This window comes from Onychostoma macrolepis, chromosome 24, assembly GCF_012432095.1.
Source record: "Onychostoma macrolepis isolate SWU-2019 chromosome 24, ASM1243209v1, whole genome shotgun sequence".
In the NCBI taxonomy this organism is placed as follows: domain Eukaryota; kingdom Metazoa; phylum Chordata; class Actinopteri; order Cypriniformes; family Cyprinidae; genus Onychostoma; species Onychostoma macrolepis.
In genome coordinates, this window is record NC_081178.1 from 544055 (window position 1) to 566757 (window position 22703).

A 22703-nucleotide genomic window follows, 5' to 3' on the forward strand; every position below is an offset into this window, starting at 1 on the left:
TGTAGCACCATCTCAAGGATGATCAGAAGAAAGGGACAGCACCTGAGTTAAATATATGAGTGTCACAGCAAAGGGTCTGAATACTTAAGACCATGTGATATTTCAGTTTTTCTTTTTTAATAAATCTGCAAAAATGTCAACAATTCTGTGTTTTTCTGTCAATATGGGGTGCTGTGTGTACATTAATGAGGAAAAAAATGAACTTAAATGATTTTAGCAAATGGCTGCAATATAACAAAGAGTGAAAAATTTAAGGGGGTCTGAATACTTTCCGTACCCACTATATATATATATATATATATATATATATATATATATATATGAAGATATGCTTTAATGTCATGTTTATTCTTATTTATAGTTTATTATTATATATAGTCATTCTTATTTCCATATTTCAAAATCCATCAAATCCACTGGTAATACTTACTAATGTTCTGCTGTTCTCCCTCCAAAATGACGTCACTTCCTGCAGGATGATGTCACTGAGGAAGTGGCTTCTGTTTGTGGCAGTGATTTTACAGAAGACTGACGTGGAAAGAAAAGTATTTAAAACAGAACATTTCAAAGACAACATTTTTAAAAAGGAAACCACTTGGAATATTTCGGTCAGTTTTTCACTGTGAACATGACACAAATCAACATCCTCTCCGAGAAATGATCTAAAATCCAGCTGATTGTGATTGATCTTTATAAACCGTGAGTTTAATATTTGGTCCAGTGTATTCAGACATACGTGATGATGGGAATCATGGTGAACTGAAGAGTCTTGTTCTTGCTGTCAGCGCTCACACGAGTGTTAGTCCCTAAGACATAATCAAACATAGATTTAATATAAAAACTAATAAATTTGCAATTTAAAAACATAACGATACTATGTATTCTTTCTTCAATATTACATTAAAAAAGTCAATTAAACATTATTTTAAATGATAGCATTTATGCTGATAAGGGAAAGGTTTTTGGCCTGTCCCTCACTATGATTTTTCTTTTTCAGCAGGACATTTAATTTTCAAAATGATATAAAAATCACATTTGCATATTTTTTTAAATATAGTCTCACTGTTAAGCAATGTTTTTGGCACGAAGTATGCATTTGTTCTATAAAATTTAAATCTTTTTATCGGTGTCCCCTGATTTCATGTCAGCCCTGTTACCCTCAACAAAATCATGCATTGTCAATACTGTTACCATTTTTTACATTTAATATAATCAATATCTTTCAAAGTGTACAACATGTGCTTTTGTGAACTTGACTATTAGCTAGAAATTAGGAAATCAGTTTGAAATGGTCTTTTACTGTCATCCCTGTTACTTTTCAGAGTGACAGGGATGACATAGATTAGGTGCCGCCCTGTTTTTAAAGATCGTCTGTGTAAAATGCAAACATGTTTAGAGGTCACCCTGGGTGTAATTGTAAGCTAATGCCTATATCATTCAGTGGCATATGAGCATGAGTTACATTTTAGTTAGTATTATTGGTATTGTTACTATTACTATTGTTGTTGTTTTTTTTCATAACTCATTGTCAATAATGCATCAATGTAAATTTAATTACAAACAAGAGCATCAAGGTGACTGCAGACCTTCACAGCAGTCTTACAATGTTCAAGAAAGTCAAGATCTTGGTCTGGTTTCAGATGATCACAGAAAGAGCGAGATCTGATCATCTTCCTTGCCTAATAATTGAACCAGATCAGTATATTTGAAGTTCTGAGGGGACACAGACAAACAGATAGACACATTATCTAATTACAATACCCTTAAAACATCAGATCTCTTAGAAACGTAATGTGCTAAATCAACAATGAACTGACTATTGTCATACAGCTATGCTAAGTAAGTGCAAAACAATATAATGCAATTTAAAGTTGTAAAACTGTACAGTATTATGTAAACAATTATGTGTACAGTGTTGAAGAATGTGTCCCCGGTCATCCCCGTTACTCTGGTTAGTCCTGTGACTGTGACGTCAATCCTGTTACTGTCATTAATTTCATAAAAATTGTAAAAATTATATTTGATACAGCCTTCCAGGTTTTTCCATTTGAACTTTAACTATATTTTATTTTGGACAAAGCCCTTTTTTTAATGTCTCTCTAGTAAATTTTTTTTTTTTCTTAATTGACATGACAAAATTAGGATGCTCTTGGTCATCTGAATGACAAATATTTAAAATAATCCAAAATTTGAAACAATCCCAGTGAAAAGAGGGACTAATATGCTGCTCATATATGTGAGAACCATCACATAGTTGTAATTAAACTATAATATCTAGTAACGCTTGTGTCGGTAACAGGGTTGACAAAAATACCAAAACATGAGGTAGAAAAATAGTCATAGAATAATAAATTTCATAGCCTGAAATGACACAATACAATTTCTTGTCATTTTAAGGTGTCTTCATTTCATGGATATTTAAAAAATGTTGATTAAACTTATTTTATTTTTTATTTTTCCAAGTGGAAAAGGCACCGATTTCGTGGAATGACCCAGTATTTCAGGACAGACACACGACTGGTTAAAGTGGTTTGAGACGGTGCTCGCTGCTGTTTTCAGTTGCATTCATCATGTTTATTAATTAATCAGCAGAATCTGATGGTTCTAGTAAAGGCAAATGGAGATGAACCGATGAGGGAAGCATTAGAAGAGTTTACCGTTTCATTTCAACACTGTGACAAAGACAAACTCCAACATGAGCGTCTGTTCATTAAACGATCATACTGCGTTCCATTCAACTCAGAAAGATGGGATTTTCATTCAATAGAAGTCAGACTTCCATTCAAAACCTGCACAAACTCTGGGTTTCTAACATCACACAAACATATTTCATAACTATAAACAGTCATAGTGTTTTACTTAGTTTTAGTGCATGTTCACCTGACGGGATTCAGAATATACCAACACTCTGCTACCTAATTAGTTATTAAAAACCATCCATTAAACTCTACATTTTCACCTAAAGCAGATTTCAAAAGGAATATTCATCCATCTTTCAAACTGTTATAAATGTTGTGATGCCAAAATTCACTAGTTAGTATGGAAGCGGGATAAAAAATATATAAAAAGTAATTGACTTTTTATCTCACAATTGTGAGTTTATATCTTGCAATTCTGACTTTATTGCCCAATTCAGAGATAAATTGGGAAATACAGCTTTATGGACGGAGATATTTAAGTAAGAACATTTGCAGCATTAGTCTTTCTCTCTGCTTTAAAGAGAAACTGTTGATAAATCTTTAATTAATCAACCCCAAAACTCATCTGAGAAACTACACTTCAACGTCTCATGATATTTTGAATATATTGTAATGGACATTACATTTCAGACAGTACTGAACCACGTGAACCACTGTGCTAGCTAACGTCAGGATCGACTCATGGTTCGTTTGAGTTCATTTAAGTCAAACAAACAAACAAACAAACAAACTATAAAGTAAGTAAAAACTGACAGCATACAAGTGTAAGTGCAAGTCTAACATCTCTGAGGCAAAATGCAAACATAAACATTTCCCACACAAGCAGGGAACATTTCAAATGAGATATTGCTATCAAGTCAATTTCTAAAAATAACCGATAATTTGGTGGTTAAAAAAGTGCAAGTAGACGACAGTATAAAACATGCTGCTCAGACAGCCAAACTTCACCGATAAACGAAAACAGCCACAAATAATCTACTACTGGAAGTATAAAGTTGTTTTTTAATCTAGTGGAGCATAGCTGTGCTATCATGCTGAAAGTCTCTTGGTTCCCATCAGGTTTTTGCTTGTAATTCCTTGAGGAAACAGTATTAAAGACTGAGAACCTTTGGATCCAACACACTGACAATGTTTCAGTCTCGATTAGGGATGCACGATATTATCGGAATCGGCCGATAAAGGCTGAAAAAGTAAACAACGGCCGATAAAAAAAAAAAAACAGTCAAATTAGTTTGAACAGTAAATTTTTTTAATGTTTTTAAATAAGTCTCTTTTGATCACCAAGCCTGCATTTATTTGATCCAAAGTACAGTAAAAGCAGGAATATTGTGAAATATTTTTACTATTTAAAATAACTGTTTTCTATTTGAATATATTTTAAAATGTAATTTATTTCTGTGATTTCAAAGCTGAATTTTTAGCTTCATTACTCCAGTCACATGATCCTTCAGAAATCATTCTAATATTCTGATTTTCTGCTCAAAAAACCTTTATTACTATAATTATGTTGAAAAGAGCTGAGTAGAATTGTTTTTTTCAGGTTTCTTTGATGAACAGAAAGTTCAGAAGAACAGCATTTATCTGAAATAGAAATCTTTTGTAACATTATAAATGTCTTTATCATCACTTTTGATCAATTTAATGCATCGTTGCTAAATAAAAGTATTAATTTCTATAATTAATTTTTTTTAAATTATACAGACTCCAAGCTTATGAATGATATAGTGTATAATGTTACAAAAGCTTTTTATTTCAGATAAATGCTAATCTTTGGATCGTTCTATTCAAAGAATCCTGAAAAAATGTACTCAACTATTTTAAATATTGATAATAATAATAAAAATGTTTGTTGAGCAGCAAATCAGCATATTAGAATGATTTCTGAAGATCATGTGACACTGAAGACTGCAGTAATGATGCTGAAAATACAGCTGCGCATCACAGAAATTAATTACAGTTTAACACATTCACATAGAAAACAGTTATTTTAAAGAGTAAAATGATTTCACAATATTACTGCTTCTGCTGTATTTTGTATCAAATAAATTCAGGCTTGAATCTTACTGTTCAAAAACTTTTGACTGGTAGTGTACTTGTAATAAGGTGAAGGTAAAATACACAAATATCATTAAGATACTTGTGTTTTTGAATAAATAAAGCAATTTTGATGTCATAAAATCACGAGTCTGTTTTGATTTTAAGGTCAGAAGCTATAGCTTAGATGAATAAAAATCACAAACATGACATTTATAAATTAAATTATTTAATATATACAGATTTACTCATTAATATGTAATTATGTTTTTCAAATGGATTGTGAAAACTTAAATACAAGGAGATTTTTTAAAATAATTTTTACAGCTCTTTTGCTTTAGACCATCGATTAATGTTAAATCCACAAATAAAATCTTAATGTTTCAACTGCATCTGTCTGAGAAAAAAAAGAGAAAACCCCCCCAAGCCGAGATTGATTTCATTACAAGGCTTTCAATGTACTCTCACTGAACTTTAATAAAGTTTATTACTTCTAACAAAATAAGTTTTTGCTCAAAACTAACCAAAATTAAAAATAATTTGTTCATAATTTCCACACAGGAAAGACTTGGTGTTGTTTCAAAACAAAGGGAAATATATATCGGTATCGGCCAAAATGATTCGAAAATATCGGATATTGCCAAAAATGTAATATCGTGCATCCCTAGTCTCGATTGCTTTCTAAAGACCATCAGCCAGTTAAACTTCCACACTCTCCATTTCCACATCCTCTAAAGTGGTATCTGATTGGGAAACCATTATGAGTTTTTGTTTCTTTGAATACTGTCTGATCGAGGTACACTCCTGCTGATGTGTCTGATCACAAAGCTCCGTTTCCTTTTCAAAAACCTCAACAGAGCTCTCTCGACTGAACGTGGTGGCATTGTCTGTGGACTCAAAGGATTCTCCGCCAAGGCCTTCAAGTTTGGTGTAGCCTCCGCTGCTGAGGCCTTCCAGCCGAGGACAGCTGAGACGTCTCGATCGCACCAAAGTAGGGGTGGATAGACAGATATCCAGATCCACAGACCTGGAGTAGTCAGACAGAGCGCTCAAGGACAGGTGAGATCCGGTGGCCTTGCGACTCGGAGAACCAGACGGCAAAAGCTGAACCTGGGAACCCTGCAGAGAAACACGAGGAGCTCCTTGCAAACTCCCACTGCTCCGGTAAACCTCCACCGAATCCGGCGCAAGCTCAGGATGAGGTTCCACTTTGGCCTTCGTGACGCTCCGAGACGCTTCCAAATCCTCCAAACGCCTGCAAATGGCCTCGGCGTCCAGGAACTCTCGTTTGGCCTCTCCGGTTTTATCCGAACCCCTTCTTTCCGAAGCTCCTCTATGGTTGAGCTTCATCATTGGCAAAGTGAAAGCGTTGACCGAAGTGGACACGATGCTCCTGGTTTCCCACTGCTTGCTAAATCGGTTCTGATCTTGATAGATGCTGTAGACGGTGTCCGTAAAGCTCTGTCTTTCCAAAGACGAGACTCGAGGGATGGTGGTAGACGGTCGTCGGGATGGGATCATGCTACCTTGAGACGATCCCTTATGAGGGGAACCGTACGATTTGGTGTCTTTCGATTGGCAGTAGTTCACAAAACCGTTAAGTGGCGCGGATTCCTTGCTCCGCAAACTATGAATGTCAATCACCGTTGAGTAGATGTCTCTGAGGTTAATGATTTTGGTCTTTTTGTCTCTGTTTTCGTGAAGTACCGCATTGGCACAAATGAATAAGAAGATTCCAATCCCCATGATTAAAGGTCCGAACACTTTCAGCTTGTCTGAATATAAGTATCTGTTGATAAATGCAGAAAATGCTCCCAGTTTAGGCGGATCCAGCTCAGCAGTCCCACTGGAGTCATTATAGCTCCTGAAGTCTTTATCTAGGAGATCCCAAGGCGGTCTGACGGTCACATTGGCTAATTCTCGGCTGTCGTAAGTCCTCTGCGTTTTCATCATCAGTCCTGGGTAAAGCGGACTCTCTTTGGGCCAGTAGCCCAATACGGCCATGGCCACTCCAACCAGCAGCACCAGAATCCCAATGGCAGCGATCAGTCCAGATACGGAGCACAATTTTAGCTTTCCTTTCACCACGACCACTTCGTTCTTCCTCTTTTTCTTCGCTTTCCTCTTGCGCTTGTTTTCGGCGCGGTTCTTCGCGCGAAGGGAGTCCTGTCTCCTGGCAGATATCCGCAGCAGACCCCCTGTGGCGATCATGATGGCGTTCAATTAATCATCCTGGAGAAGATAGAAAGAACATGAGAACATTAGTGTGGGCTGAGAACGCCATGAGATCTAGACATTTACATTTAGAAGACGCTTTTATCCAATGCAACTTACAAATGAGAAGCAATCAAAAGAGCAATAATATGCAAGTGCTCGTTTAGCCAAACGCAGAACACATAGCAAGGTTTTTGTTTTTTTCCAACATAGGTTGATAACTTAAAGCTATTTAAACAACGAACCTTTTAAAATTAAAACCTTTAAAGAAATGAATCTGTCAATAAATTCTGAAGTGTTTTCTCGTTATCGTGATGAAGCAGCGCTTACACATGTACTCACAAAATCTAACATATAGATTTAAAGGGATAGTTCACCTTCAGTTGGTCCCTATTTACTTGCATAGTGTTTTGTTTTCTCCATACTATGGAAATCAGTGGAGACCAGCAAGTGAAGGTGAACTATCCCTTAACATGTACAATAACAAAAACTTAAATAAACACTTACAGTACATGCATATATATTGTACATGTATGTGTGAGTGTGTTCATTCCGTAAAAATAATATGTTTACATGTTAATTTAATTATCAAAGCTTTTGCTGCTTAATATTTTTGTGGAAACCACAATACACTACCATTCAAAAAATTGGGGATATAAAAAAAATATATATATACTTTTATTCATCTAGATTGATCAAAAGTGACACTAAAGACATTTATAATGTGACAAAAGATTTATTTATTTAAAATAAACATCGTTCTTTTGAACTTTCTATTCATCTGTGAATCCTGAAAAATAAAATGCATCACGGTTTCCACAAAAATGACAACTGTTTTCAACATTGATAATAATCAGAAATGTTTGTTGAGCAGCAAATCAGCATATTAGAATGATTTCTGAAGATCATGTGACACTGAAGACTGGAGTAATGATGCTGAAAATACAGCTGCATCACAGAATAAATTACAGTTTAACACATATTCACATAGAAAACAGCTGTTTGAAACTGTAATATTTTCACAATATTACTGTATTTCTGATCAAAGAAATGCATCCTTGGTGAGCAGAGGAGACTTCTGACCTGTTACCAGAATCATCCCAACACTGATGTGAATACACACACACACACACACACACATATATATATATATATATATAAGAATACATATGTGCCACCCTACCAGTATCACCATTTCCAATGAATGTCTCGCTCTCACACACACACACACACACACACACACACACACACACAAGCATTTGCTGTGCTATTAGTTCTTCATTAGACGGATGTTCCAGAATCTGGAAGGCTGAGCACGAGAGAATGAACCCAGGCGTGTTCACTGGACTCTGAGTGGGAGCGAGACGCTGCTCTCTGTGAACAGCATATGGATGGTGTGGGTTAATGCAGCACAAACACACAGCAGTGATCAGCGATCACGAAGAACAGAAGCCGTGTGAGACAGAGACAGATGACATGATTCACGCCAGACTCCAAACAGAAAGATGAAAAGCATCTGTTTGTTGATCTGACATAAAAGCTGATGAAACTGCAGGAACGTGAGCGAGTGAATTCAAGGCTAGCAGGGAAAAAAAAGTACATATAGGATTACTAGCGTTGAGACGCTGGAAAAATGCAAGGTTATGAGATGTGAGCTGAACTTCTTTTAACTTGATCGCTGCATTTTTTTAGAATGCTGTTTCTTAAATTAAGAAATAATATGTCCATTAAATGCATATTATTTACATAGAAATACAACAGAAAAGCAGTGCAGAACTACTACTGTACGTCCGATATCCCTGCGGTTTTCTTTTATTGTTAATAATCATCTATTAATGCTGTTATTCTGTCAGTCATCTTGACTAGCAATCGTCTTGACTTTTTGAGTTGACTTCAAAAACTCAGTGTCTATATTTCATATGTTTGGTTCAGTTTTTGTACAGTATTTGCCTTCATATTTCATGCACTTCTATGTTGAACTTTATGTGTGCTGCACTTGGAATAGAACTTACTTTAATCAATGCTGCTTGAATCATGTTATAGTCAGGTTTTTAAGATGAATAATTAAACACTAAAATAGATATCTTCGATCATCAAACATACTGACAAAAAAAAAAGAGAGATTTTATTTTTTGTCATATCACCCAGCCCTAAGAATTACTGCTGTACGACTTTTTGAAGTCGATCCAATAACAATGAATTAAAGCTTTAAAATCATATGGGATCAAATAAATGAAGCTGTGTTTCTCTTAGTGGGATCTGAGCAGGTTTGATGAACCATGCCATCTTTGAATATGCATGAATGAGATTTGAGAGCCGTGATGCTGGGGACGTTTCTGTCGTTCTAAATAAACTCCCAAAGATTCAGATGCATTACAGTCTTTCTCAAGGGTCTGAACCACTAAACCATCACCCAAACACAGCCTTATTAGAGTTAGAAACTATTCAGTTCAGTGGAACACACAGATATATGATCCACCGTGTTTATTTCATGCTCTAAATCAAAACAGACAGATCATATTTTGCAGTGGCCTTTGTGAACCCGTCTGGTTTTCTGCAGTGGAGTCTAATAATTTATGGCACCAATTAAATCTTTATGTTGTCTTCCAGAAGGGACTTCCAGAGGGAAAATACATATTTGAGTTTCCAGCACCAGGGTTCATTAGTTCTGAATCATCAGGGGAGAAAAGAAGACAAAAGTGAATTAGTTTCTCGCTGCATCTCGAGTGTCCATTTCTTTTGCTCATTAAGCGCTTGTTTTGAGTCTCAACACATCAGATGGACATTGATTTAACATGAATCGGCAGATACGACCTCTGATGACCAGCGATAATGACTCTGCAGGGCTTCATAAACCTGCTGACAGTAAATAAACATGACGCTTGTATAGCGTGTAATCATGTGTTCTCGTCAGTCGTGAATCTTTGCAGTAAACCCAAAGATCAACTGACTTTCATTCAGACTATGATTCTAGAAGACGTGTGATTTAACTCTGAATGTAGAGACGGTGGATCTCTTGAACGGCGGATGAATGACGGTGCAGTTTTATTGTCCTTGATTCAATCACAACACAGAAATCTTTTATTTCCCCTCCTGTCAGCTGATAAGCATGTCCGTTATGAGCGTTTATGGACCTGCGCTATATTTACTCACTAGTGCACTATAGATAATCACTCAAACTTTATTACATGCTCTGTTTATAGTGAAGTGACATACGGCCAAGTATGGTGACCCATACTCGGAATTTGTGCTCTGCATTTAACCCATCCAACGTGCACACACACAGCAGTGAACACACACACACCATGAACACACACCCGGAGCAGTAATAACTGCTGCTCAACCTGTGCTTGTCCAAAAACGAAAACTTGCTGAAAATGTGCTCACCTTCAGGCCATCCAAATGTAGATGAGTTTGTTTCTTCATCAGGTTTGTAGAAATGTGTCTCAGCAATGGATGCTCTGCAGTGAATGGGTGCCGTCAGAACGAGAGTCTGATAAAACATCACAATAATCCACAGCACTCCAGTCCATCAGTTAACATCTGGAGAAGACAAAAGCTCAAACACATCCAGCATTAAGAGGTCTTCGGACTGTTTTGTGTTGTAAACGCTGCTTGATCTGCAGATTTCTCTCCTGATTCACACCAGAACACTGTTTCACTGGAGGAAGCGTTATTATGGATTATAGACTCATATTTTAGACATTAAAAACATCTTAATGCTGGATTTGTTTCTTCTCCAGATGTTAACTGATGGACTGGAGTGCTGTGGATTATTGTGATGTTTTATCAGACTCTCGTTCTGACGGCACCCATTCACTGCAGTGCATCCATTGCTGAGACACATTTCTACAAACCTGATGAAGAAACAAACTCATCCTGATCTCGGATGAACTGAGGATGAACACATTTTCATTTTTGGCTGAACTATTCCTTCAAACCTTCAGTTTAAACCTGCTAGTAGTGCAAAACCTCTTACAAAGGTGCACTTGCAAATTAGTTTAGAATTGACCTTACATGCAGCTGTTCTTCTAAATGTGCTTGAACTTCATCACTAGTGTCACGTCTCATTCTGCTTCACTACCAACAAACAGCTCTTTCATTTCCAACAACACAATCCACAGATGCTGCTGCTGGTGTTATAAAACACACTGCTTTTAAAAACACAGCTCCCATATTTCTGCGTTGGCTCCGCTTCTATATTTCCAACCGCAAAGATTTACAGATTTGACGAATTCCTGCAAGCGTTTGGCAACGGAGGACTCCACGTATAATGAAATAAAGCTGAAAACAGTCCAGACAAGCGGATGATCGGGAGTTCAAAGGTGTGCTCGGATCCATTCACATCAAAGCAAACAGCAGAGAATCTGAGCGAACAGAGAGACGAGCGGCGGGATCCACAGAGACTTCAGAGACACACACATGAATTGACATCTCAAACACGGCCGAGAAGGATTTATGGATCACAATGACCTTTATGTTCATTTCTGAAGGGCTGGATGGAGGGCAGCGGGTGACAATAAACATGTCACGAGGACAAAACACCAAATGACAGAGCCTGCCAGAATGAATTTGGTTGTAAATCTAGCTGCAGTAAAAAGATGTATGATTTCCCAGCATCTCCATCATCAGTGCAGAGAAACATAAAGGTAATGGAGCCAGAAATGATGGCTATTACCATCCGATTCCACTGGCAAATGCAGGGCACGAGAGTCAACAGATAATATTCCTCGAACAAATAAACTAATTTCACCAAGCATATGCTGCTGACATTCATTCGTGGGCGGAAAATGAATGATATGCTGTTCGCACGGGCAAAAAATCCATCTGACGGATGAGCTGCTGGCAAAACTGCCTTCCACTGATCTAAATCCAGCTTCTCCTCCTGCAGATTCGGTGTGAGACTTGCTGGAAACAACACATCCGTTACTGAACACGCTGCTACAGACAGGTTTAATTGAAACAAATGAAAACCAGTTCAATAGGTTGCACAGTTGGGTTCTTCAAAATACAAAAAACAAACCTCACGGATTGGAAAACATCAGATGCGACGTAAGACAGTTAAGAAGGTTTCTGCTATCGATCAATCAATCCCTCGCAGCCTCGTTCTCATTTGCTTCAAGTTTAATACCAGCAATGGAACGATTTCCAGTTTGATAAAGTTATTGAAATGAATATAGGAATGAATTAATTATATGAATGCACCTCTGCAGGTTCTGACTGACTTCAGAAAAGATCTGATGGCCTCTTGTTTTCATCTTCGCTCCATGTAAAACCTAATAAAGCAGTGTTTTAAGAACATGTTTCTGCTGCTCCATCAGCGCCACCTGCTGTCAGAGACTGGGTTTACAGAGACTTTCTGTCTGGACTAAACACAGTCCATTCGTACGCCCTGCTGTACTTTTTGACCGGTTGATGAAAAACAAGCTCATGTGGATTCTACACATTTAAACAATTCAGATAAAATACATATAATCATTTATTAATCGTTTATCATTTTGACTTAACCCTTTTCTTTATTTAAAGGCTGAAATGTGAGGTTTACCATTTTATGAAACCTTTTAAAAGTTGAGCATTTTGTGTGTTATTAGATAAACTGCTGTCAGTCATGTTGTCATTTAAAATCCGGACATCGTTGGTAATGTTTTAGTGTTTATGCTGCAAAAAATGCTTTTCTTACTTAGTATTTTTGTCTTGTTTTCTAGTATAAATGTCTAAACATTCTTGAATCAAGACATTTTACTTGTCAAGTAAATGCATCTTAAGATATTGTCTTGTTTTTTGAAAAAATGATCACAGTTTTGCAAGCTTTTGCTTAAAACGAGAAAAAATATCTGCCAATGGGGTAAGAAAAATAATATTAATTCAAAGGCTAAACAAGATTATTTTTCTTGCCCCATTGGCAGGTATTTTTACTCGATTTTGATATTTTGTTATATTTTGTATCATTTTGTATCATTTTACTTGTCAAGTAAATGTATCCTGATTCAAGAATTTGTAGATATTTATACTAGAAAACAAGACAAAAATATTAAGGAAGAAAATCATTTTTTGCAGTGCATGCAAACAGCAGTCATTTTATTTGTTGTTGATTATGAATATAAAACTTGGTGAAACAATTTATGTGTCAGTACTTTTTGAACATTTCCAGCACATTTTAACAATACCGTGATCATTTAGGTCACTATAATCGTGATAAGAAATGTACTGACCCTGACTACAGTCGGCAGGGATCTGGTCTCTAATACAAGATTTGGATTCTAATACGGAATCAGCTTTAATGTGAGTCCAGTTGCTCAAAGCCCTTAAGTGATAAAAACATAAGTAAAGGGTTTTTTTCAAGCATCTGCAGGTCTCTAATATAAGCCAAAAACCACTAAGACGGCAGTTTTATGCATGCAATTAATGCATGTCGATGACTTTACGCTGCACTAGTTATTCCAGTTGTGAGAGATCGGTCAGCTTGAGCAGATTCTCATGTGCTTTGCTGCATGCATTAATGAGCTCTGACATAAACAACATCTCATTAATTCCTGCATTAATTATTGCACTGGCTTTAAACAAGATCTTGCATGACTAAGCACACTATAAACGCAGTAATGCAGAAAACACTATGTTCTCATTCAGGTGTTTGACGAATTATTCTCGTTCTCACAAAGAACTGTACAGTACACTGGAAGATCTGCAAGGTTTTGTAAAATCTACCTGGTGAAATGAACTGCTTTCATATTTTAGAGAGATGCACGAGTTCTCAACACAGCCTAACATAACATGCATCGATCATATCTGACCTGAGAGCTTCTTCTAAACCTGAAACATGGCCAGGTTCACCAAAGCTCACCTCTGTGTCAGATCCAGCCCTTCAGATCAATACTGCTCAATACCGAATAACCCAGCTACTCTTCCTCCATGGTTTCAAACAGGTCGGGGTTATTCAATAATGAGGAGATTTACAGTCACTTTGTCTCAATTTGAAACCCTAATGCTCATATTTGACAGTTCATGTTTTGTTACCACAAATTCAGACGTTTCTAATCTCAATACAGACATCTGGACCATAAAACGGGCGAATTTAAATAGAGTTTTTAATTCAAATGTGCAGTGGCTGTTAATAGAAATGGTGATTGTGAAAATGAGCTGCTCAGATGGAGAACATTAAATCTCTGTTTTGACGAAGGAATTAAACAAAACAACGAATAAAGGTCATTTAAAACAACCTGCCTCTCAAAATGAACGTAAAACTGAACAGAAACCGGAGAATCGGCGAGGTTTATGCGTGGAAAATAACGTGCGTAACAGACATTCGGTACATTTAACGCTAACTACACAAAATACACAAAACACCGGAGACAAACAGGCATGCATGCACAGATCGATCGATTTATATACATATATATATCCATCGATAAATCATATAATCCACACAGTGAAGGAACGTCTGAGGAGAAAACGATCGCTTACCGTGAAATACGACTAATAGATTCGTATTCGGGCAACGCGACGCAAACTTTCTCTCTTCGCAAGACCGCATTTTGCGCGTTAAGTTCGTTATTTCCAATCAGGAATCTTTCCGCGCTCCTCTCAAGCGTTTAATCGCGCGCCGGTTTCCCGTTCCAGAGTTCTGTTCCGCGCGCTCCGCTCCGGTTCGGTTCGGTTCGGGATCCGCCGTTACTGCGGCTGATGTTACGCCGCTTCTCCGGTGTTGTTGCTATGATACCGCAGACCGAATCCGGTGCAAGTGCTGCAGGATTTGAATAATTGCTTTCTAAACTGTTTAACCCGATGAGCGACGGCGCTCGTGACGCGCGTCAAACCCGTTCAGAGACCGCGCGTTTACCTGCGTTCACCGGACGCGTCGCGCCTTTGTTCCTGCGGCTCAAGTAACATATTCATGCGCATTCGGAACATATTCATAAGCAGAGGAACGTCACGATGCAACAATATTGGCACGACAAATATGTTCTAGTTCAGTTACAAAAACATTATTTCTCCGAACGCTCAAAATATACAGCTTTATTCTAGTTATACGAACATTATGGAGACATTTAATCATTTTGCAATTGCAACGTTTTGAAATAAGTTTAAAAACAATGTCAGATGAACGTCCGACTGAAACGTTTTAGAAAAGAACGAGATGTTTTGAGAACATTTTTAAAGACGACTTTGAACAAACGTTCTGTTAAAGAACCTCGCCAGAACCTCCTGAAAACATTCCCTGTTAGCTGTATTTGTTACTAATTATTAGCACTTTCTTCACTAATGTAAATGACAATAAAGCAATAGAAGACTTTTTGCATTTATTTCATACTAAATACACTGTAAATCTATTAACACATTCAGGCTGCTGACATATCGCTCGAGACTTACTAAATATTATAATTAAACTTTATTTGGAGTACTACTTGTGCACAATGCACATTTCTTAATATTGAGCCTAAAACGTGTTTTAATGTCTGTTGATGAGGATTGTATGATCTTTGAATAATATCGGTCTTTAAGTGCAATATATTTAAAGTGTGCAGTAGTCTCACTTTTGCACAGTCGTATATCTTTAGTGTGACTTCGACACTACTTTCACACAATTAATGTGCATTGGGCACAAAATGAGTTGTTCCATTTAGTAGACTTTAAGTATTCCAGTTTAGTGTATTAAAAGTACAATTGCAGAGTTTTTTTTATTTTTATTAAATGCACAAATGTAAATTTATTTGTACCTATACTTAGCATAAAATACATGTATTTCAAATACATTTTAGTTGTTTTTCACTAGGGGTGGCACCATGGCACTTTCATATATACAAAATGCATTTTGTACTGAACCCATTTCATGTTTTCTGGCATTGACTGGTGCTTCAGAGAATACCACGGTAAACATGTCCAAAACATCATTGTACCGTGATATTTCTCGTTAGTCTCTTCCTGCACTAGAGGAAGAATAAATGACCTGCCAAAACAAAGATTTTAATGCATGATAAAAATGACAGAACGGTCGATCAACACATTAAACTCAAGTGCTAATTGTTTGTAAGATCTGCTGAAGAGAAGCGTAGGTTTAATCAATGCATTATAAGATCAATATCATTCAGCAGGCCAGAGATCAACCCAAAGATCAATCATCATCTTAACCGACTGAAGCCAGCAATCGCTGATTAGGAAAAGCTACGAATTAAAAAACAATGCAACAAACATTCGAGACTAAACCCAAAAAACGTGACGCTGTGGTTATGGACAGCACTGAGGGCAACGCATTACAAATAATGTGAGTTACGTAATCAGACTACTTTTTTCAAGTAAATAAAGTGACATTACTTTAAAATTGACAAGAAAATGTGTAATATATAATATCAGATAACTCTGTTTTGACGTTTATTCACGGACAGCTGCTGTGTTGTGAGTGAGGTGCAGAGACCGAGGCTCTTCTGAGGATGTTTGTAATATTTAACATTTGATTATTGCATGTTTGTGTCACATTCTGTGTTGCATCTGTGAATGTTTTTATTCATTTTGAGGAACACTGAATCTGTTATTTGTGAGTTGAGATGAATTAATGCATGTTCACATTTATTCTAGAACTAAAGTAACATATTACTCTGGATTTCTCTCAACATGCGGACAGGAGAGCTTTTAATCAATACATGGGAAAAATGGAACTCAATAACTATTTTCTTGTAAATTAAAAAGTAATGCATTACTGTACTAGTTACTTAAAAAAGTAATCTGATTACGTAACTCGCGTTACTTGTAATGTGTTACCCGCAACGCTGAAGGTTACAGGTGAGTGTGATTGTAATATCTGTAACTTGCTTCACTATCAAAGGCCTGCGCTTGTGAACAGCAGCACGTTTAATTGCTAACGCTCCACTTTATCTGCAATAATCGCACCCAAAGTGCTTCCTGCAGACGCTGAGCTCAGGATGAAGATGAAACGCTGCAAACAAACACGGTTCAGGCCGCTGAGATCCTGAGACGCTCATTAAGACAAACCTCCGCCGCCTTTGAAGATCCTACATCTGGCCTCAAGACACAATCAAGCGCTGGAGAGGAGCAGTGTTCAGGCCGAGCGCGTTTAACAAGCCCCATCTGATTCCCACAGACCTGCGCCATCAAACTCTCCCAGGATCCTCCAGAGCTCAGACGCCTCGTGACCCCGGAGGTTATTCTCAGCACATGGCCTTCGTTTAACCGCTCGCGTGGAAAACGGAGGAATGTTTACAACATTCTGCAAGCGTAAAGGCATCAGACCGGGGCTAGTTTTCACAGGCTCTCGCAGTGCTTTTGTACTATGAACTGTGACCCTGGACCACAAAACCAGTCATAAGGGTCCATTTAAAAAAAAAAATTAGATTTATACAATAAATAATCTTTCCATTGATGTATGGTTTGTTGGACAATATTTGTCTGAGATACAACTATTTGAAAATCTGGAATCTGAGGGTGCAAAAAAATCTAAATATTGAGAAAATCTCCTTTAAAGTTGTTCAAATGAAGTTCTTAGCAATGCATATTACTAATCAATAATGAAGTTTTGATATATTTATGGTAGGAACTTTACAAAACATCTTCATGGAACATGATCTCTACTTAATATCCTAATGAGTTTTAGCATAAAAGAGAAATGTATAATTTTGACACATACAATGTATTGTTGGCTATTGCTACAAATATAGCTGTGCTGCTTATGACTGCTTCTGTGCTGCAGGGACACATTTATCTAATTCAAAAAGGTCTAAAATCAGGATAATATTGTCAATTCTGTCTCCAATATCATCGTAATTTTCAAACAGTTGAACACAATAAAACCACACCATATATATTACAATGTCTGAATATATAACTGAAGTGGTTAAATTTTACACCGGGGCAAGTCGTCACATTTAACTGGAACCAAAAAGACACTATAAGCCATATGAGCTAATTTGACAAATCTAAACAAATAGTAATAGTGGAACGTTAACACATATAAACACCATGTAAAGGTATTTTCTTTCCTGCACCAGTGACACATTTATGCACGTTTATGACAGTCATTATGAATATCAGCTAGTTAAAGAACTAATTCACCTAAAATGCTATTCTGGCATCATGTTGTTCCAAACATGCACGACTTTGTTCTTCTGTGAAACACAAAATAACACATTTTGGAGAGTGTTTCAATTGTTTTCACCCCTTTAATGAAAGTCATTGACAACACTGACTCCCACCGACTTTGGTTATATGCAGTAAAACAGAGATCATTTTGTCTTGTTGTGTTGAACAGCATGAGGGTGAGTAAATGATGACAGAATGATCATTTCTGGATGTTCCATCTCTTTAACAGTCTGTGTATTACAGTAAATCCATTCTGAGTTTCCCACATTATAAATGTGCATTATAATCCAGTGCAGCTCTGATTTCAGTGACTGAAAATGTTGAACCACAAACCAACCCAGTGTTTTCCTCAGATCTACTCACATCTGCATCTGGCGTCCAGCGGTTAATCATGAAGGATGAACAGTTGAGGACACTGTCAATCACAAAATGTCATTAGATTGCAGCAAAACCTCCTGTCAGAATGAATGCATGTGTGATTCAGTTGCTGTTATTAATGATATTTATGCGGCTGTATCTGTTGATAAATTGTTTTGTCTGAGTTTCACACTAACCCTGATGATTCATTCACATTTCCAGACACAAACAGCTCGTTTATTCCCTCTTACTGAGCATCCGCTGCTTTTAAAGTCACCTTATTCACATTTGCATGAAGAGCCCTCGGGTGTTTCCAATCACCGCGACCCGAAAACAAACAACAGTCACACCGTTAACGATTACACAACATCATTAATGCCAACAGCCTTAAACTTCATGTAGTAATCAAACACATTTTCTTTAAAACACACTGTTTAAAGAAACAGTTCAGCCAAAAATGAAAATGTGTTGGAAATATACTCATGTATTGTTTATCCGAGATCAGGATGAATGTGTTTCTTCATCAGGTTTGTAGAAATGTGTCTCTGCATCAGTGTCTCAGCAATGGATGCTCTGCAGTGAATGGGTGCCGTCAGTACCATAATCCATAATCCATAATAACTCTTCCTTCAGAGAAAAAGTGTTCTGGTCTGAATCAGGAGAGAAATCTGCACAGATCAAAACGGCTCTAAACAAATATGTGGCTGGATTTTGATGTAAAAGAAAACAAGAGATGCACTTTTTCAGTGGTGTGGATTATTGTGATGTTTTTATCAGACTCTCATTCTGACGGCACCCATTCACTGCAGAGCATCCATTGCTGAGACACTGATGCAGAGACACATTTCTACAAACCTGATGAAGAAACAAACTCATCCTGATCTCAGATGGCCATTTTTTGGTCAACTACTCCTTTATCAGCTTCACCAGCTGTGCACAACATAAATGATAACTGGTTTATAAATAAATAAGATTAGCATGATTGATTTCCCCATGACTGCTCGTCCAGATGGTTGAGGAACATCTGAAGGTCATGAAGCTGCAGGAACATCAACGAGACGCTCAGAACATTTACAGTCATATTCAGATATACTGCTATCAGGCTGCTTCAGGTTGAGATTCTCCTGCTTCGTTCCGGTTGAGTTGAACTCTATTAATAAACGCGGATAAATCAATGTGTTCCTTCACTAATGCTGCTGCTGTCCTACAGAAAGGCAGGAGAGACGTGCATTTGCTGTGAAGAAAGACAGACAACATTTCTTGTGTCCTGACGCTCCACAGTGAATAAAATCAAGTGTTGCTGAAGAACGTCCACCTATGATTTAATATAAACTTAACTCATCAAATATGAACCATGGAACTTACAGCTGCATTTATGTTGCGTTCAGCTGAAATATGATTTAATGCAGTAGAAACCGAGACGACAGCAGTGTCTGAGATTTGCACGGTTTATTAGGGAGATTGAATGAAATCTGTTGTACAAAGTGTGAGTGAGTTTAAGAAAGAGGGTTTATAAATATGTACAAAGCATCTGATCAATAAATCAATCATCATATCTGGGTGAACAGACTGAACTAATACAGCAATGCAATGAAACGTCTTCATTCTGCGCTGCAAAACTGAAGGAACAAAAACTCAAATGCACACAAGACGGATGTACATTCCTGACGTTTGGCTAAATTAAATAAACATGAGACGGATTCGGCATTGAAATCACACCAGTGTCAAAATTCATAGCAAATATATATATATCGTTTGCGTTGTGCATTATAGCAAGTCTTTAAATAATCATCAGAAAATCCCCTGATGCGAAACCGGAATTCAGATCACATTCTCACAGAGCCATTCACACTAATAAAGTATATTTCATTAAACATAAACAGGGATTGGTCTAATACCGGGGCTCTGTGCGATACATCACAAAAATAAACACTCTTCAATTTAAAACAAATCCTTTTGGCATTTGAAATCGATCATTTACAATATATTATTATTATCCTTCCCTGTGCAAATGTACGGTGATTTTGCACAATAAATAAAAGGTGATTCAGCAAAATCATACAGAACTGTACAAAACAGAATAAAATTAGAGGAAGTAACAGAACGGGCACAAATCTCTGAGTATTACGGAAGAGTTCAGACACAAATAATCACCCTCTCATCGTTTACTCAAACCCAAATGACTTTCTTTCAAAAGAACATGTTCTTTTTCATATAATAGCTTAAAAACGGCACAAAAAGCAGTTCTCTGAACTCATATGAATAGTATAAAGTCATTATTGACTGATAATCTTCCTCTGAAACAGTCTACAAAAACTCAACGTCACTGATATCAACAGAACTTAAGTTGATTTAGTGCTGGGCAATGATTAATCGCATCCAAAATAAGATTTTTTATTACATAATATGTGTGTGTGTACTGTGTTTATTTATTATGTATATATAAATAAATACAAACACATGCATGTATATATTTAAGAAAAATATACTATGTTTATTTATTAAATATATTTATGTATAATATAAATATAATAATATAAATAAATAAATGTATATACACACATGTAAATATTTTCAATATATATACACGGTATGTGTGTGTATTTATATATACACACAATAAATGAACAGTACATATACATATAGTATGTAAACAAAAACTTATTTTGGATGCGATTAATCACGATTAATTGTTTGACAGCACTAATTTATATATAATATAAATATATTTAATATATAAACAACATTTTTCTCAAATATATACATGCATGTGCACGTATTTATATATACACATAATAAATATATACAGTACACAAACATATATAATATAAACAAAAACTATTTTTAATGCGATTAATCGCGATTAATCGGTGCCCAGCACTAAGTTGATCAGAGAGACAGAACATTTTCAGTCCTAATTCAAAGCTGATTATACGATACAGAGCTGTTTATGTCATTCACTTCCATTACATTGAAAACAGCAGCATGTTCTTTTGTGAAAGTCACAGGGGTTTGGTCACGTACAGAGCGAGTAAACGATGACAGAACGTTCATTAGCGGATGAACTGTTCGTTTAGAGACACACACACACAAACACACACACACACACCCTGTAGTCGCTGTTCGCCTGTTTGTGTTGGAGTACAAATAGCACCGTGACTGAGAGAAACCCCTGATAGACGCCGGCGACTGCGTTTGATTGTCGCGTGGTTGAGTTTGAGAAGGAAAGGGAGAGGCTTAAAGGCAGAGCGGGAACCTGACAGAGACGAGGCCGGAGGGTGATTAGCGCTAACGGAGGCGTTCGGGGCACAAAGGTGTAGGAATGCATCGATACAGTAGATTCATCTGTGCTTCATGTGTCTCCCGCCGGCGGCTGCTTCTTGTCCTCGGCGTGTTTGAACATCAGGATGGAGTTGTAGATCTTGAGGGCCGGGCCGAGCTTCACGCTCATTATCTTAACGATGTCTCGCTGCGTCAACAGAAGAAAGGCCTTCCCGTCGATTTGCTGGTGAGGGAATTGGCGGAAAACATTACAGAGTCAGTGTGTTTAACCATCAGATACAGCCGCTCTAATGAACACTAACGGCACTATGAAATCATAATCTGATCTTAAATGTGACAAAATGAACTTAAACTGTATTTACAGTCTCCCTTCCTTGAACACAGACTGATGCTTGCAGATAGCTATCCTCTGAAAATGTACTCTTCGGTTTATAAAAAATATATATGAGAAAAAAATTAATACTTGTATTGATCAAGGATGCATTAAACTGATCAAAAGTACCAGTAAAGATGTTAAAAAAGATTTCTATTTCATATAAATGCTGTTCTTTCTGAACTTTCTATTCATCTGTGAATCCTGAAAAATAAAATGCATCACGGTTTCCACAAAAATATTGTGCAGCACGACTGTTTTCAACATTGATAATAATCAGAAATGTTTGTTGAGCAGCAAATCAGCATATTAGAATGATTTCTGAAGATCATGTGACACTGAAGACTGCAGTAATGATGCTGAAAATACAGCTGCGCATCACAGAAATAAATTACAGTTTAACAGATATTCACATAAAAAACAGCTGATTTAAACTGTAAAAATATTTCGCTTTTTTTTACTGCATTTTTAATCAAATAAATGCAGCCTTTGTGAGCAGAAGAATTTTTTTTTAAAGTAATTATTTCAAACTTTAATCTCTCTCATAATTTTGCTTCTCAAGTTAAGTTTGTTTTGATTCTTAAGAACTAGGATTAATTAGGAACATTTGTCCACTGTGGAGCAAATGTGATTTCATGTGAATTTAAAATGTGTAA

The 22703-nt window shown here is 36.8% G+C and overlaps 2 protein-coding genes across 6 annotated transcripts in view; both read right to left on the reverse strand.

Moving 5' to 3' along the window:
• Positions 1 to 2537: 2537 nt before the first annotated feature.
• Positions 2538 to 14816, reverse strand: tmem200ca (transmembrane protein 200C, genome duplicate a). 3 transcript variants are annotated; one of them, XM_058765652.1, is made up of 2 exons: positions 14785 to 14816; positions 2538 to 6965 (listed from the first exon to the last, which is right to left on the reverse strand). In XM_058765652.1, the coding sequence occupies exon 2, from the start codon at positions 6942 to 6944 to the stop codon at positions 5433 to 5435; it is 1512 nt and encodes a 503-aa protein (XP_058621635.1). In that variant the 5' UTR covers positions 6945 to 6965; positions 14785 to 14816; the 3' UTR covers positions 2538 to 5432. The 3 variants fall into 3 exon arrangements, with proteins under 3 accessions (XP_058621635.1, XP_058621634.1, XP_058621636.1); XM_058765651.1 differs by lacking the exon at positions 14785 to 14816 and adding an exon at positions 14409 to 14701; XM_058765653.1 differs by lacking the exon at positions 14785 to 14816 and adding an exon at positions 8131 to 8168.
• A 5010-nt stretch (positions 14817 to 19826) lies between these two features.
• Positions 19827 to 22703, reverse strand: part of LOC131533683 (lethal(3)malignant brain tumor-like protein 4) — a 61539-nt gene continuing 58662 nt past the window's right edge. For all 3 annotated transcript variants that reach the window (XM_058766085.1, XM_058766087.1, XM_058766084.1), the window contains one exon: positions 19827 to 21897. In XM_058766085.1, the coding sequence (XP_058622068.1) occupies positions 21745 to 21897 (153 nt within the window). In that variant the 3' untranslated portion in view covers positions 19827 to 21744. The remainder of the gene's footprint in view (positions 21898 to 22703) is intronic.

Bases quoted from the DNA above. Each gene is read 5' to 3' on its own strand.
- tmem200ca (XM_058765652.1), bottom strand. From the start codon at position 6,944: ATGATCGCCACAGGGGGTCTGCTGCGGATATCTGCCAGGAGACAGGAC.